The 17,259-nt window shown below is 29.0% G+C and overlaps 1 protein-coding gene across 4 annotated transcripts in view; it reads left to right on the forward strand.

Moving 5' to 3' along the window:
* Positions 1-14,348, forward strand: part of LOC111629429 (long-chain-fatty-acid--CoA ligase 5-like) — a 58,690-nt gene extending 44,342 nt beyond the window's left edge. For all 4 annotated transcript variants that reach the window (XM_023373329.1, XM_023373326.1, XM_023373327.1 and 1 more), the window contains exons 15-20: positions 2,836-2,924; positions 6,264-6,380; positions 6,574-6,717; positions 6,796-6,897; positions 12,447-12,518; positions 12,597-14,348. In XM_023373329.1, coding sequence (XP_023229097.1) covers positions 2,836-2,924; positions 6,264-6,380; positions 6,574-6,717; positions 6,796-6,897; positions 12,447-12,518; positions 12,597-12,734 — 662 coding nt within the window. In that variant the 3' untranslated portion in view covers positions 12,735-14,348. The remainder of the gene's footprint in view (positions 1-2,835; positions 2,925-6,263; positions 6,381-6,573; positions 6,718-6,795; positions 6,898-12,446; positions 12,519-12,596) is intronic.
* Positions 14,349-17,259: the final 2,911 nt, after the last annotated feature.

Genomic DNA, 17,259 nt, shown 5'->3' on the forward strand with positions numbered 1-17,259 from the left:
ATATATATATTTCTAATGTTTAGAAAAATTAGAGTAGAAATATTAATAACATAGTTAAAAACAAAACATAAATAACAGAAAATAAAAAAATAAACAAGAGGTACTATAAAAATTTCATTACATACAGACTTTTGAAGAGCAAAAATATATAAAACTTTGCACTGTAGAAGTAATACACTAAAAAGAAAGCTTCTTGTTTTAGGAAGTTAAAAAATGTAGTGTGTGCAAATACTTTATCAGACTGCAACTCCAAAAGACAGCAAAACACTCAACAATGGTGAAAGTATCAAAGCTTGAGACTGACTGGCTACTCCTGTCTCTTATGTAATAGACAACCAAACTCCAATAAACAATGTTTCCTGTTTCCAATATCCATTTCTTGAAAGAAGCAATATATTACTCTCTGTGAGTACTTCTTGAATGTAACTGCTTCCCCCGCATACGACTCCTGACTCACCACAGACAAAATTATGTAGAGTTAAAAAACTACATTACAAATATTTATTTTGGAACTTTTTATTTTATTATTTTTTTGGGAAATGTTTACTAAAAATGTATCATTTCCATGAAAAGTAAATGAAATGATCATTAAATATAATTGATTTAGTACCTGTGATATATATTCTGAAGAGGAACTTTGACTTTTTGAAAGTTTCTATAAAAAAATCTTTATATTAATTATTAATTCGTTATCAAAACTTGACACTAACCTTTAAAAATGCAACCTTTTTTATTTACTTTTCAAATGTTTTTGGCTATTTGAATGACCTTCAGGAACAACAAATCAAATTTCTATATAGAAATTTGGAATTATTTGATTTGTTGTTTGAAAAGTGAATAAAAAAAGGCTGCATTTTTAAAGGTTAGTGTTGAAGTTTGGTTATTATTTAAGTGCAGTCAGAGAAAAGTATATTAATTCATTGGATGCCAGTTGTTTTGTGTTTATCTAGTCAGCTTTATGAGGATGCTTAGATTTTTATAGATCTTATACTCTTACATCTATTCCATTTGCTAACTATTATATTTCTTACAGTGAAATTAGTGTAATTGATTTTTTAATTTAGTTGAATTTTGCTCTTAATTTCAATGTTTATATATTGTATTCAATGATTCTAGATATTGTTTCAGTATGATTGTGATAATTTAGTTATTGCCTTAGTGCTTTACATTTTTAAAATATTTTCACAACTTTTTATATTTTATTATAATTTTATATTCAGAATATCCATAATTACATTTTGTATTTTATATTTAAAAAAATCATTGTAAAATTTTAGAACAAGAATATTTAATGTTTTGTTTCACAGTTTAATTCTACTCTGTGGGCACTAAGCACACAGTTTTGTAGTTGCAGAAATGAAACACACTTTTTAATATGGATATGCACATAGGGTGCCAAATAATTGAAATGATTAAAAAGATGCAACCAGGCTTCTTTTAAGCCTAGGAATTGACATGCAATTTTTCATTATGCAACAGAAAATCACATGTGCATTCTTAGTCTTAGAGGTTCTTTCTAATCATGCCCTTTGTGAGTTTAGTCAAATGATGGCTGTGAACAGGGTCTGACAAAGCCAGGATATTACAAAAAAAATTTTAAGGTTTCTGACAGGGACTTGAACAAAAGTATTTCATGAGCAGCAAGCTGATGTCTTTATTTTGGGCCACATAACCAAGACTGTAAATTTAGGAGTATTTTAAGCACAGTTGAAAAGTCATCATGGAAGTCATTCAAAGATGTTGTGCAAAATTTCTTTGATAATCACAAAGCTCCAAATTACTGCGAAATTGTGAATGGGATCTTACAAAGATATGGGATATAATATGTCCCTCAAAATGCATTTCTTGGATTCCCATCTGGATTTCTTCCCTGACAATTTTAGATAAGATAAATTTACATGTTCAAAAATCTATTGTTTTTGGATTCTCAAATACATATTTGGACAAGGAATTGGAAGGAATGTTGAGTCTAAAATGAATCTCACTTTTCTGCAATAAAACCTTTCAAATAAATTAGATTTTATATGTACATTTTTCTATGTTTATGGAATAAATTATTCATATTTTTTACGTGTCAGAAAAATTTGCTAAACTTTCACTATAAATACATAATTCCTGCTAAATTTCCCACTACCCACAATTTGAATTTTTTCTGTGTATGATCATAAATGATCATGAGCCTACTTCTTCAGAAGGATGACTGTAACATTAGACAGACTGTGGACAGGACACACACAGTATTTTGAAGGGAAACTTGGCGTATCCCGCTGGTCTAAATCTAAATAAATATGTTTTACATTTAAACTGTCACAAAAAAAAAGATGTGATGGAGAAAAACTGTTTATATATTTGAAAATAGCATAAAAATTCTATTAGGATCAGGTATTTTCATTTGTGTGCCAAAAAAAACTTTTATTTTGTTCCCCCAGTGTAATCAATGTTTATGTCAGTTTAAATAAGCTTTGCTGGTAATGAATTTTATTTAAACCTCCTTTTTTAACATTTGAAATGGCTTTTGGAACTATTTGTTTTTCATTTTAATGCTGCATCCTATTTGTTTTAATGCTTCTTCAGAGGAATATGAAAATAGTTATGTCAAACATGTTATGTTTCATGGTATTTCGTATTGCTTTTTAACTTGTTATTTAACAAAACTTGATAACTGCTTAAATTAATTTTTTTTCCTTCCATAAAAATATTTAAAAATTTGATTTCAAACTTGTGGCACATCTTACAATTAAGGAAATATGGCAGTTTCTGCTGTATTTTTGTATGTTGTCATATATCAAAGTTAAGAGAATCTAGTGTCATCAATTATTTGCAAATTATTTTTAGATCACGTGGGTCCACCTCTGCCTTGCTGTAGTGTGAAGTTAGTAGATGTCCCCGAAATGGAATACTTTGCAAGCGAGAAAAAAGGAGAGGTAAGTGTATATAAACTATTATGCAATTTTTTGAGTAGTATTTATTCAAACAAATATTATTAAAAATCAAAGTTAAATGCATAACTATTCTTTGAAAGTGTTATTGTATGCAATTATCAGTTATAGAACAGTTATAGTTTTAATCAGTTCACTTAAAGAGGGTTTCTTAAAGCATACTATCAAATCAACAGAATGAAGAAAATTTGTATATTTTACTAATAGGAATTATTTAAAAAAGTACTTAGTTTATGTAATATACAATTAAAAATAATTAGTAATTAAGTAGTGTAAACAACTCACCAAACATTAAAATGAACCATGCTAAAGCAGTTCATATAAGTGAGATATTGAGTCACAATAGTAAATTCTGTATAATTTTTATACAATTAATTTGATTTTAGTGACAATCTTAAACTGGGATTTCTACTTTTGTAGAAATTTATTATTTTATACTATTTTCATAAATACAGTATGTTTGTAGCCACATAAATTGTTTATAACTTATGTCACTCAGTACGTTAACATTTCAAAAAGAGTATCAGACTAACTTAATTGCTATTGTATTCTTTTTGGGATGATGTAGCATTTATGGAAAAAACTTCCGAGGTAGATGAGTTATATATTGGTTGTTTTCAAGAAAGAAACTTAAATTTTCTGTATTTGATAATGAGAAGAAGGAATTGTTAATATTGAAATGACTGGTGTCTGAAGCAACAAGAAATTTGTAACGACATTAAAGTTACAGATCTCATATGCAATATCATATACAAACAGTGGTGTCTTGACTTAAGAGTTTAATTTGTTCTGCGATGGAATTTGTAACTCAAATTACTTGTATGTCAAATCAATTTTCCCTATTGAAATGAATTGAAATACCATTAATATGTTCTGGACCCCTCGAAATACTGCAATTTTTTTGTTACATGTTTTTAAATAAGAAAAATGTACTTGTATATAATGAATATTGTATAAAAACACAATCGGATGTACTGCAATAAACTGGTTTTGTGGATGTTGTGGTGTTTGCTGCACAGATAAAGAAAGAAAAGATGGAAAATGAGAGACAATGGTAACGCACACAACAAGGCAAAAGATCGGCAAAGAGACAGTTTGTATCTCAAAAAACTTGTAAGTTGGGACACTTGTAAGTCAAGGCACCACTGTGTATATTAGTTGTCCATTCAGTACCAGTTGACCATACAGTATTGCAACAACTTAAGGTCTTGTATGCAATATCATATGTATAATGTTAATAACAAATTTTTCACCAGACAGTAATTTTCTGAAAATCTTATACACCAGTCAAACTATTGAAAATTTTAACATGCAGCCTTAACTTGAATTCTCCATTGTTGCAACAGACTGAATCTTTGCTCCCTCAATTGTCCAACTATCGTTTACATTCTGAATTCAAATGATTCCTGGAGAACTTCCTTTGTTGTGATTGTGATGTCTCATTTAAAAGTGTTTTCCTTTAAAGAGAATTATGAAAATAACAGTATATAATACATGTGGTTTGTAATAAACTATTGATTTGTTAAATATAAATGCACTAGTTCTTGTCACGTAATTTCTAATATTTGTAGCATAATTTCTGCCCAATTAATTTGGCTGATGGTTGGTTGATTATTAGTGCTAAAAATTCAGAATTTAGAATTCTTTCAAAAGAGACTTCTAAATTTTCTTACTCCTGTTCCTGATGAATATTATGAAATATTTGATTTATGTTCAGCAATTTATCTTTCAATAAGTGTCTAATATGTTAATATTTACAATTATGAATATACCAACAAATAATTAGTTGGTTATTTATATATTTAGCTAATGATGATTTTACACAATTGTTGCATGAAGATTAAGTTCATTAATCATTGGTATTTAATATTTTGTACTCTGTACATTGTATATTCATTTACCGCACAATAATCAGCTATCAGTATGAAGAATTTTGAGTTCGGATCCATTCCAATTATATACTATCCATTTAAAATATTTGATTTTTATTATTCTTTATTTATATTTTATTGATCCAATTGTGGATGCCACTAATTGACATTATTGAGAGTAACAAGAGGACTTAAAAATGTATTGTACAAATTAGGATAAACTTTTGCATGGCTAATCTGGGGTACTAAAAAGTTTCCCCTGTAAGTTGTAGGTTTCACTTTGCAATTTTCTTGAATAAAACATAAATTTTAGATTATGCTGAATTGCTTTCAGACCTGGGGAATTGACGGATATTGAAATAACAATTTTTATTTATGTGAATTATGTCTGAAAACTGACAGTTTGAAATAATAATAATAATAAAAAGAGCCAATTTTCTGAACTGATACCTCAAATGTTTTGATGGTTGGCAAGTGATAGGGGTTATTGCCAGAGGTAAACCGCTAACCTGGGGATTTTATAATTGTGTGTGTGGGGGGTGCACTATTTTGTTTGTCCTCTTTGAATCTTATTAACTCCTGTGATTTTTTGTTAAATTTCTGAAAAATTGAAGGAAGGTTTGTATTAGGATGTTTGATTCTGTTCAATTTTGAAGGATAGAGGTTGAGGGGGTGGAGAAATAAAGGGGATTGTGTGTTGTATCTCAAGTAGGGTCTGACTTAATGACAATTTCCTCGTTACTAGCATTTGCAATTTTTTTATAAAACCATCCCTACACTCAAAATTATATTTTCAATTATTCTAAACTAGCAAAAAGCTTAGTTTTTTAATAAAATATCATAAAATTGCATGTGGCACCATCTGTTAAGTGTTGCTGTTAAAATTAAGCAACACTTTGCTAGATTTTTATCTGAATAATTCACTACCTTCCTAATTATATTCCTTTTATTTAATTACTTTGCATTATTTGTCTGAAAATAATAATAGCTCAAAATCATCACAGTTTATAGTGAGAAATGTAAAAAAAAAAAATTAAAATCTTTCAGCAAGCATTAAAATGCGACTACAGAATCTGCAGGTGAATGCTCTACATCTTACAACTCTTACTGCTTGCCAACTATCAAACATTGAAGAAATTTAAAGTTTATTGAGAAAATTGGCATTTTCTTTTTAAATTTCAAGCTCAGTTTTCAGATAATCCACATAAATGAAAATTATTTTTTTAATATCTGTTGATTCCCTGGGTCCAAAAGTGATCTGCTGTCATGACCATAAAAATTGCAATTATTTTTGAATTAAATAGAAAAGATGGAACCTACAGCTTTACAGGATGCTTTTTTTATGCCTTAGAATAAACATGTTTGAGCTTCCCCTTATAAGCCATGTAAGAAAACACTCATGTCTTGCATTAACAAATCAAATTAATTATAATTACATATTTTTTTTCTTTAGATTTGTGTTAAAGGAACAACAGTCTTTCAAGGTTACTTAAAAGATCCAGTGAAAACTGCAGCAACTCTCGACAAAGAAGGCTGGCTGCATACCGGCGACATTGGAATGTGGTTACCTGTACGTCTTCCTGTTGTATAATAGATAAATTAAAATTAAGTTTACTAACAAGCTAGAGTACAAATCAATAATACAGAAAATTTCATCTTAATCGTTATAAAACATTCAATGGAGTAGTGTTTATAAGTTATTTTTTTAAAAATAATTAGTTGCCTATGGAAAATGCTTAAGAATCAAAGCTTTTCTTTTCCAGAATGGTACCTTGAAAATTATAGATAGAAAAAATCATATTTTCAAATTAGCCCAAGGAGAATTTGTAGCGCCAGAAAAAATAGAAAATATTTATTCGCGTAGTACTTTTGTTGCACAAATTTTTATTCACGGAGAATCTCTAAAGGTAAATCAAATCATTCAAATTTGAGTATCTTATTTAAAAAGGTCTGTGTTGATTTTACATTGAACCATTTTTACGCAGTCTTGTCTCGTCGGGATTGTCGTACCTGACAGAGAAGTTTTAGAACAGTGGTGCTTAGACCATTCCATCAATGACACTTGGGATGAAATGTGCAAAAACAAGGTTAGTTTTTCATTTTATGGTTTAGAATTGTTAAATCAATTATGCAAAATGATAATTTTTATATTTTGAAACATAAATGTTCTATTTTTTTTTTTTTTTACAAAACACAAATGCAATAGTAATGAGAATAACAACAAATTGTAACAACAATTAATTTCTTTTACAGCTGTTTTGTTGCTCTAATTTTACAGTTTAATATTAAAATAATACACTCATCAGTCATACATTTTTTCTCCTGGTTTATATATTACATTGTTTCAATTGCATTCTGTTGATGTGCAGTTGGAAAACATGTTTAACACAGATTTAAAGTGTTCTGAGTTTATTTAAATATTCTTGTTCACAGAATAAGAAACTTGAATTGTTCTTGTATAAGTAAAATATATTTATTTATTTATGGTGCAGTTTTTTACTTTTTTAAACAACATTTTAACCTTTGAAGTTTTTAATTTTTTTAAGACAGAAGATAACCGTTGTCTTTTTAACTATGCCTTTATTACATTACAATGCATTTCGGGTGCAAATTTTGTTTCACTTGCCCCCTCTTCAGGTAATACACATCTAAATGAGGAAAAACATACAGATGTTCAAAAATATTACAAAATAATACAACATTCAAATCATTTACATTATAACAAACTGACCTCTTTTGCTAAAACATACAATGCTCCACTGTTTTGATATTCTACCCTAAAGGCATCGTTCTAACAGCCTTTTGTCTGATTTTGCACTATTTTGGCCTTACCACATCTGCCCATATGTCATCTATCTCCATCCCATTATTTAGTTTAATAGTTCTATGTGCACTTACAATCGCAAAATGTTCCTTGAACCTTCGTAAATACTTATCTTTTTTTCTTTGTGAATTATTTTTACTTTATTATTATTAATTAAACATCCATACTTATTACAATGAATACATTAGCGATACTTTAAAATCTGAAAGTGAAATTAATTATTATTTAGACATAACTATAAATCGCAGGAAAAATGTACTTAATATAAAACATTATTAAAAAAGCTGCAATGTGGATAAAAATCTAAACTCTAAATCATATCGTCCTATAACAATTAAAAGAAATAATTTTGTGACATTATCTAAGATATCGATCATAACATGTAAAACAGAAGATAGAGAAAAACAACAAAGTGAATTAATAAATACATTTATTTTAATAAAAATATGAAACAGACACTAAAAATGTCTTCTTTTCACCATGTCCAATCACCACAAATAACTATGAGACGACCTTTCTTTAGAGGCTATGCCTCTGCAAAAAAATGCATTTATATTAAACATTTACCCCAGTAGATTATTTAAAAAACAGATTTAATGTTAAAAATAAAAAAAGATGACAATAATATGTATATATATATGTCATTCCCTTACATTAAAGATATATACGAAAAATATGCAGTAGTACTAGCAGCCAAACTAAATAATAAAATCAAAAATAAAGAAATATGACTTCTATTTAGCATAGTTTGAGTTAAAATGTACATATAATAAACCAGCAATTTACATAGGTGAAACAGGAAGACAATTCAGGACTAGAGTAAGAGAACATGAAACAATAATTCATTTAAAAAATAACCAATCACCATGGACATCTGATTGTAATAAATACAGTTGTTTAATTAATAATAATAATAATGTAAAAATAATTCACAAAGAAAAAGATAAGTATTTACGAAGGTTCAAGGAAAATTTTGCAATTGTAAGTACACATGGCACTATTAATCTCAATAATGGGATGGCGATAGATGACGTGTGCAGATGTGGTAAGCTAAAATAGCATGAAAACAGACAAAAGGCTGTTAGAATGATGATAGAATATCGAAAAAGTGGAGCGTTGTATGTTTTAGCAAAAGAGGTCAGTTTGTTATTTTTGAACAACATACAGATGTATTTTTTGTAATATAATTTAAATCAATCATTTGAATATTTTCCCTGAAGAGGGGTGCGAGTGAAACAGACTTTGCACCTGAAATGCATTATAATGTAATAAAGGTTAACATTAAAATATACTTGCTTTTTATGAGCTGGTTTTACCTTTGACAACAATTTGATTAATTAATTGTTTACTCTGTAAAAAAATAGTAAAACTATTCATTTAAATAATAATTGGTACTTTACATCTTTCTACTTAGCAAAATAGTCAGATGTTAATAATCAAAAGCAGATTTATCATTTAACTTTGTTTATCTCAGTGCAGTACAGTAGAGCCTCGATTATCCGACTCAATTGGGGTTGGTCGGATAATTGAAAAGTATGAAAAAATCCATTATTAGTGTAGTATATTATTATATCCCATGTAATTAGTGCCATATAATTAGTATATCGCTATAAACCTACTTCGCGTTGAATTTTCATCGATGTTAAGCCTAACAAAAATTTTTTAAAATAATAATCGTCACTATTGTATCGTTAAAAATTAAGCCTCGTTTAAATACTGGCTCCCTTTCATGGTCGAATGAGTGTTGCCAGCTAAAACACGTAAAAGTAATATTAAAGTGGCCATGACATAGCCAAATATTGTAGCGTCACATCACTAGCAGACATTTGAAATTTGCCGACTAGGATGGTTGGTTAACCGAGGTGTCAGTTAATCGGGGGTCGGATAATCGAGGCTCTACTGTACATAAAAATTGGATAGAATATCTTTTATAAATAAATACAAATTAAATTAGTCTTCAAACTTTGGATGCATAGTTTCAAAATTTCAACTTAGTTTCAAAATTTCAACTTAGTTTCAAACATAAAATAAATTTGGAAGGTGAAGTGATTAATTGCTTTATGATTTATATTTATATAAAATTTAAAACTGTCAGAAATTAATCACTATTGTTATATGAACTAAGATGGTATCCAATGCTGTTTTAGTTCATATAACAATATACAGTGCCAACAACAACTACAAAAATGTGTTTTTTTGTTTAACATTTGTCTTTGTAAATCAATCACACTAACTGTTATCTTTCTATTTTAGTTGTTTACTATTCAAGATTCAATATTTAGTCATTGTCACAGTGCAACTATTCAGTACAAACTTTAGTTTAGTAAGCTTAATAGCATTAAAGACTCATGATTTGTTTATAAAAAGTTGTAGAGATAGGCAAAGAAATTAATAACAAGAAAGTTTTACATTTTCATCAAATTTACTTAACAACAAAAAATAATTATTAGAATTTAATGTTGAGCTAATATTTTTTGTCTCAAATCCATATTGTAAAGTGTGTGTTGTATAGACCAGTGAAATCTATAAAACAAAAACTAGGTATAGTAAATTGCATTTGGTATAATAGCAAAATAAAGTGTTCATACTCCCCAGTGTAAGTTCTGAAAATTTGTTCTTTCTATGTACTTGGAGATGAAATGGTCAAAATAATTTGAGATCCTATAAACTTTGGAAAAGTCAGCTAGAATTAATAACCTTGATCTAAATGATTTTATAAAAATGTATATGAAGAAGGGAGTTCTAAATTTTCACATTTCTCTTCCAGAAGAGAATTATAAAAGTCTTAAAAGCCAAAGTGGAAAGTATTTCCCATGCATACTTTCTATGTACTTTTGCAACCAAACATTTGTAAAGTTATGTAAAATCAAAATATTGAATATTTATCTAAAGGCTATTTTACTATTGGTGCCTTGCAAATGTGACCAATATGGGCCTCATCTCATCTTTGTTGGGCTTTTATATTCATGAATAAATGTTAATGATATCATACTAAGAATTCAATATTTATAGGGTTGTTTGTTAAAAAAATAAACTGAATAAATCTCACTAATATGTATATTTGATTATAAGAAAGGATTATTGTACATTTATAATTAGAATCCTTAATGTGACTCTAGTGAAACTATATACAGTAATGTGACATTCTTTTAGTATAACAGTCATCAATAAGCACTTTGTGAATTTTTTAACATGCTGTTTTCATTGCACTAACCAAAGACCACCCATGTTTTCAAATTTCATAAAAAAATTATGAAAGTTCTAGCATTAATTACATTAACATTGTAAATTAATTAAATAATCATTTAGATTTGATCTATTTAAGTGTATTACATCACACACCAAATTTTTCTGTAATTAATCCTTTTCCTCTTTCAAAATATGTTCATCATTTAATTAATTAATTTTGCAATATGTAATGTGAAACAGTTTTTTTTATTTTTGTATTATATGTATAGAAAACTTTCATCCAATTATAACTGCCCTGCAATCTATTTGTATCTACGTTACCTTGATCTACCTTGTGACATTTATTCAGAAATAGACTTAAATAATAAAAATGATCCAGTTTGTACAATAACAGCATTATTATTTATTACTCTCTCAATTTCTAGAAATACCAAAAAATGCATTTGAGATTATTATTTAACGAGGTGAATAATATAAAATATGACAATTAAGTTAACACACACAAATTTAGTCATTCTTCTAATATACATATATATCTATACTTATTTCTAAATAAGTACAGATATCCCCTGTACAACACATTAGTTAGGTTACAAAAAATTTCTATGTTATGTAAATCCGTGCTATATAAAACAAAGAATGAGTACAAAACATAGGTTTAGGTTCCAAAAGTTAACAAAAGTATAGTATTCTTTTTCATAATTAAGAGAAATAAGTTTATTAAACCATTTTTAAAAATTGACGGGACGAATTTACTTTTACAAAAAAAATATATTTCTTGAGACTACATACATGATGATTCAATTTCATTTGGTCCCTTCACATGCTATTGAAGTAATAACAATGAGGACTATTTTAACTTTTTTGCATTGGATGGCTGACGAGTAGCCTACAATAGATGGTTGACTGCGCCAAGAAATTGTTACTAACTCAACAACATGTGAAGGGACCAAATGAAACTGACTCATTCTGTATGTATAATCTTAAGAAATATATTTTTTTATTAAAGCAATCAAACGTATTGCATGTAAATATTAGTGTTTAGCAATGAAGAAAAAAATTATTAAACAAAAACATTTTCTCTCTGGCAAAATATTATCATCTGAGCTTTCCTGTTGACCTTAATCTGACGTGTCAGCAACATCTTGATTTTTCTCTAATTTTTTCATGAGGATCTCTTAGACAAAAGCAAGCAACTGAAAATTTTAATCTATAAAAATGAAACACAGTGACCTTCTTTCAGGTTTATTTAGAGCACTATCACCAATGACAGGGGCATCTGGTTTATAGAAAAGCTATAATAGGAAGCCAGAACAAGGAAGAAGAAAAATTGTACAATCAGTTCTTAAAGAAATTTATTGTAACACAGACTTTGTGTTACAATAAATATATGGAAAGTGATTGTCGTACTCTAATTTTTGTGCACTCTTCTCCTTGATATAACGAGTCCTTAACTAAAGTAAGATGCTTGTAAATGTTTTTCTACAACACTTTATGTCCTTTATTACAAGTCTTGAAAGTTGTACACATTTTAATATATCTAAATGTATTTAGTTTGGCTATATTTGTTAATACAAAAATTAGAAATTCAATATCTTATTGCTTTATTTCTACATTTTACAGATTGTTAAGAAGACAATTTTGGAAGATCTTGCCAAATTAGGGAAAGAAGCCGGCCTCAATTCTTTCGAACAGGTAAAGAATTTGCTCATAAGTTTTTTAATGATGTAATAGTGCAAGAAACGTTATAATTTCTATCTCTTGTGATTACAGGCAAAGGATATTTATATACACCCAGAATTATTCACAGTAGAAAACGGTTTGCTCACTCCCACTCTAAAAACAAAACGTCCCGAATGTCGAAAATTTTTTATATCCGAAATTGAAGCCATGTATAGAGTCTTAGTTTAAATATTTTGTGAGGGGAGAAGAAATAAACATACGTATATACGTATATGTTTTTTGAATAAGAAAAGTTGTGATATTTGAAAAACAAAAATGGAAAAATAGGTCAGAAAATTTAGGAAAAGGAGAAACAAGTTGTGTTGTGACGACCGAACTAACGTGCAATTTCATTTAGATATTATATTGTGTCACACTTAAAAAATAATAATAACAACAAATTACTTTGTCAGAAATTCTTTCGTCTTTCACATACTTAAAAGTTGTCTTGTGGATTTGCATAAGTTATTTAAATATGCGTTCGATGACTCTGGTTCTCAAATGAAAGGAATTTATATGGTAATTTAAGTACTAAACTGTCACAAGATTAAATTATCAAGGGGAAAATAAATTTATAGAAGCTTCACTGCTTCTAGAAAACATTCCAGATTCTTCTATGAGAAAAAAGTTTAATTGTTTAAGTAATTCTCAAAGTAGTAAGTGTCAAAATGGATTGTCTTCCACGACAAAAAAATTTAAAGCACTTAATTAGCATAATCATTCTGTTTGCTGCTTTAGTGAAATAAAAAAATATTCTGTTTTTTGGGAAAGATCTTTCAAAATTAATTAAAATCATATCAATTTTCTGATTATCTTTAATAATATTAAGCATCCATTGCATTTATATACATATATAGAACCTTATCATATCAAAATTTAAAACTCTATTCTTTCTGGAAAAATCAAATGCCATTCTAAGGTATCTAAAATATTAAGATGTGGGGGGAAAGCTGACTCAAAGGGTAATCATCGCATTTTAATATCTTTTTCTTCTGTGTTTTAAGAAATTATAATGTATGTATATAATGTAAGCAAACACATTTTCTGTTGTTATAGCACACACAAAAATAACCAAAGATGTGTACATAGTTTTTGAAAAATGCGTCTTTTTGGTAGAAACTTATTTATGAATTACTATTTAATTAAATTGTTAAGAATATTGTTAGTTCCTAGTTAAAAATTCACCAAAAAAATAAAAAAAAGACCCCAGAAAGTTGTCGCTCGTGTGTGATATGACGTCTCGTCTGTTTTTTATACTATTCGCTTAACACTAAACATTTTTAAATGAACCGTATTCATTGTCGACAATGTGATATTCAAGGTTTCAAGTTTTGTTTTGCACACACCTCAATCTCCCGTTCTTCGTTTTATTTTGAGCTGTCGGCAGACATTCGAACAAAACCTGATCCAAATTACGTTTTGCTTGCAGAAAGACTGACCTCCTTTCTGAAACCAAAGCAGAATTTGCTGTCTGATGACATTCCATTTGTATTTTGTACTTTAAATTTAATTTCTTTAAAAATTTAGAATTAAGTGTGAATTAATTTATTTAGAGATTGTAAGAGTCCTAAACTGGAACCTCATTTTTCCCATTGTAATTTATATTTCTGATGTATTGCATTTAGAAAAAAAATAATTATACATCAACCCAATCGTATGTGTTCAATTAACGAAACATCTTGGAACAGAATAATGTCTGTACATAAATTTGTACATTCTGGTTTGTGTGAGATTTGTACATTTAATGTGTGCAGGTGGGTATGTATGTATACAAAGTTAGTAAAGTATATATCTTTCACCAATTTTGGATGTTTTGTGTTTTCTTGCATTAACAGACGTGCTCACAAATCAGGGAACTACAGCTTTTGATTTAAAATTATTCTCGTGTAGGACCGCTGCTTGAATTGCATGTGGCATGACTAATCAGTTTCATAGCCCATCAAAACGTGCGTCTTACAAATGAACTACAATTTATAATGTATAGTAGACTTTCAGTTATTCACGGTGAAAGGGAAAGCATTATTCGCACCTGGTATACAGAACAAGTACGCATGAGGCAAACAACACACAAATCATCCCTGCCCTCCCTCCTGACCAATAGACTACAAAGCAGAGAAGTCAATCAATTTGTGGTAACTTAATACCCGTGTTCATTTTTGGCATCCCAGTTGAATTAACGCAATCCCAGATAATTCAGTTTATTACGTTGTGAGTTACCCGGTGATGCTTACTGTATAAGAAGTGCAACTTTCATAATATCCAATATAATGCATTGCTGGTGGAATTTTTATTATTATTACAGGAATTACTAGCCTTTTATATAAAAAACAAAATACATGCATTTATGCAGCAGCATTGTATCATGTTTTATGAATACAGAATCATTGTTTACTAAATAAGTGTCAAGTTTAACATTTAATGCACATGTCTGTACTTCTTTTACTGTGTTTTGAATTTATCTATATATATAAAATTGCTTGTCCTGACTGACTCGCTGATTCATCATCGCCCAGAGCAAACTGCTGGACCTAAAGAGGTGAAATTTGGTAGACAGTTATGGTACGTCATGAAAACGCACGCTAAGAAGGTATTTTTCGAAATTCCCAAGTGGGGGGTGAGGGAGAGCATTAAAGCTTAACCGGAAGAACGGCTTCTACTGTGCTATTTTAGATGCAATTTTTTGTTTTTATCTGCATTGTTGTAGGGTATGCCATGAGAATATACACTAAGGGATTTTTAGAAATTCCCTTGCGGGTGGTGAGGGAGAGGATATAGTCTTCATCAAGTACTTAGGTGTATTAATTGATAACATTTCAGACATTGTTATAAATATTTTTATCCATTTCGATTTTAAAAATGTTCGAACCGTTTTAAATTTGAATTTGCATATTGGTTCGATTATAGAACGATTGTAAATGTTCCAGAAAATTGATCAAATTGAAGATAGTTCGTTTGATTCTCGGCAATTCTCTTCAGCGGTAGGTGTTATATAACAATTACTATGGTTATTGAAATATTGAATGTAAATGGGGTTTGCTTTCAAAACCTTCGCGGATGAAGTTGCGGGTAACAGCTAGTAATTATTAAGTTTTAATAATGACTGCATACCACATGACAAGGGTATATTTGGTTCAAATACAGCTGTACAGTACAGTACAGTACATAGTTTGTCTTCCATGTAAATATCTGTCATCTGAGCCCTCAAAGGAAAGGAAATTTAATTTGTACAAGACAAGAAAATGCAACTCGTAAAAAAGTATTTGCTCATTGAATGCTTTCCTGTTTTGCATGTTTATGTAAATTGAGTATTTAATTATATTTTTCCATGTTTCAAGAGCATCTTTCTTGGCATCAAAAAGAGACTTAAGAATAGTGTCTTCGGAGAGCTAAATTCCATCTGTAGTTTGTCAGGTGCCTTAGAGAAATCAACAAGACGAGGTTGAAATACTAATTTCAGGGTAAGGTCATGTTTCTCAAAGTACTCTTCAGTTAATGAGTGTAAAACAGCAGCTCTTTGTTTTATACTTATACCCTTGTCATTTGATTATCTCACACACTTATCAAGTTTCAATCCTGCTTCACAAAATTTATCTTTAGGCATCAACATCTATGAAAAATTTAATGTCCTATTCATAACTGTATCCAAAGCAAATAATTCCTTGTAACAAAGAAAATTTATCACTTGAGCTGAGTCAGTGAATTGGTCAAAAGCTATTGCATATTTTTTTAGAATAATTTCATTCAATAATAAAACTACCACATTGCCAAATCAGTTATGCTTCTTGATAAAGACAGCTATTTGTATTATTATTGCCTTACTGTCCTTATTTAATTTCTTATTATATGTTTGTCAACGTGGACATTAATTATTAACAGGACAATTACTATCAACATGGTAAAAAAATTATAATAATAATTTTTTAGCATTATTTAATTGTCTAATAGAAAATAATTTATTATTACTTGAAAGTGACAAAACGAAACAAAACCATAATTATGAAGGCAAATAAGAAAAAGAAATAAAGATCTAATACAAGGAGGAGGATACAATTTACTCAAAAAAGACCCAAGTAAAATTATGATAAAAAATTTACATAAAAGTTTCTTATTATTAATTGTTATATTATCTTTAGACATTTAAAATATGTATCCAAGTGTAACCAAAAATAATAATAAAACTTCTCTGCAGAAAATTAAAGCCCCAGAATGGATTAATAAACTCTATACGTTAGTTATAGAAAATAATTATTTCGAGTACGAGGATAAATTTTACAGCCAAAACATGGGTACTTGTATAGGACCAAGACTGGTGGAGATTGTTATGATAGAAATAGATAAAATCTAAATATATATAACTTAAAGGTGACTGACATAGTGATCTATCAACGCACAGCCCAAACCACTGGACGGATCGGGCTGAAATTTGGCATGCAGGTAGATGTTATGACGTAGGCATCCGCTAAGAAAGGATTTTGATCAATTCTACCCCCCAAGGGGATAAAATAGGGGATGAAAGTTTGTATGAAATTTTGTCAATTTTAAACCGATCGGGCTGAGACTTTGCATGCATAAAGCTACTATGACGTAGGCATCCCCTAAGAAAGGATTTTGATAAATTCCACCCCTAAGGGGATAAAATAGGGGATGAAAGTTTGTATAAATCTTCTTAGATTTTCGACTGATTGAACTGAAATTAAAGATTGGAGCTACTATG

The sequence above is a fragment of the Centruroides sculpturatus genome, unplaced genomic scaffold (genome assembly GCF_000671375.1).
Source record: "Centruroides sculpturatus isolate CEXI.00-Female unplaced genomic scaffold, Cexi_2.0 scaffold581, whole genome shotgun sequence".
Taxonomy (NCBI): Eukaryota; Metazoa; Arthropoda; class Arachnida; order Scorpiones; family Buthidae; genus Centruroides; species Centruroides sculpturatus.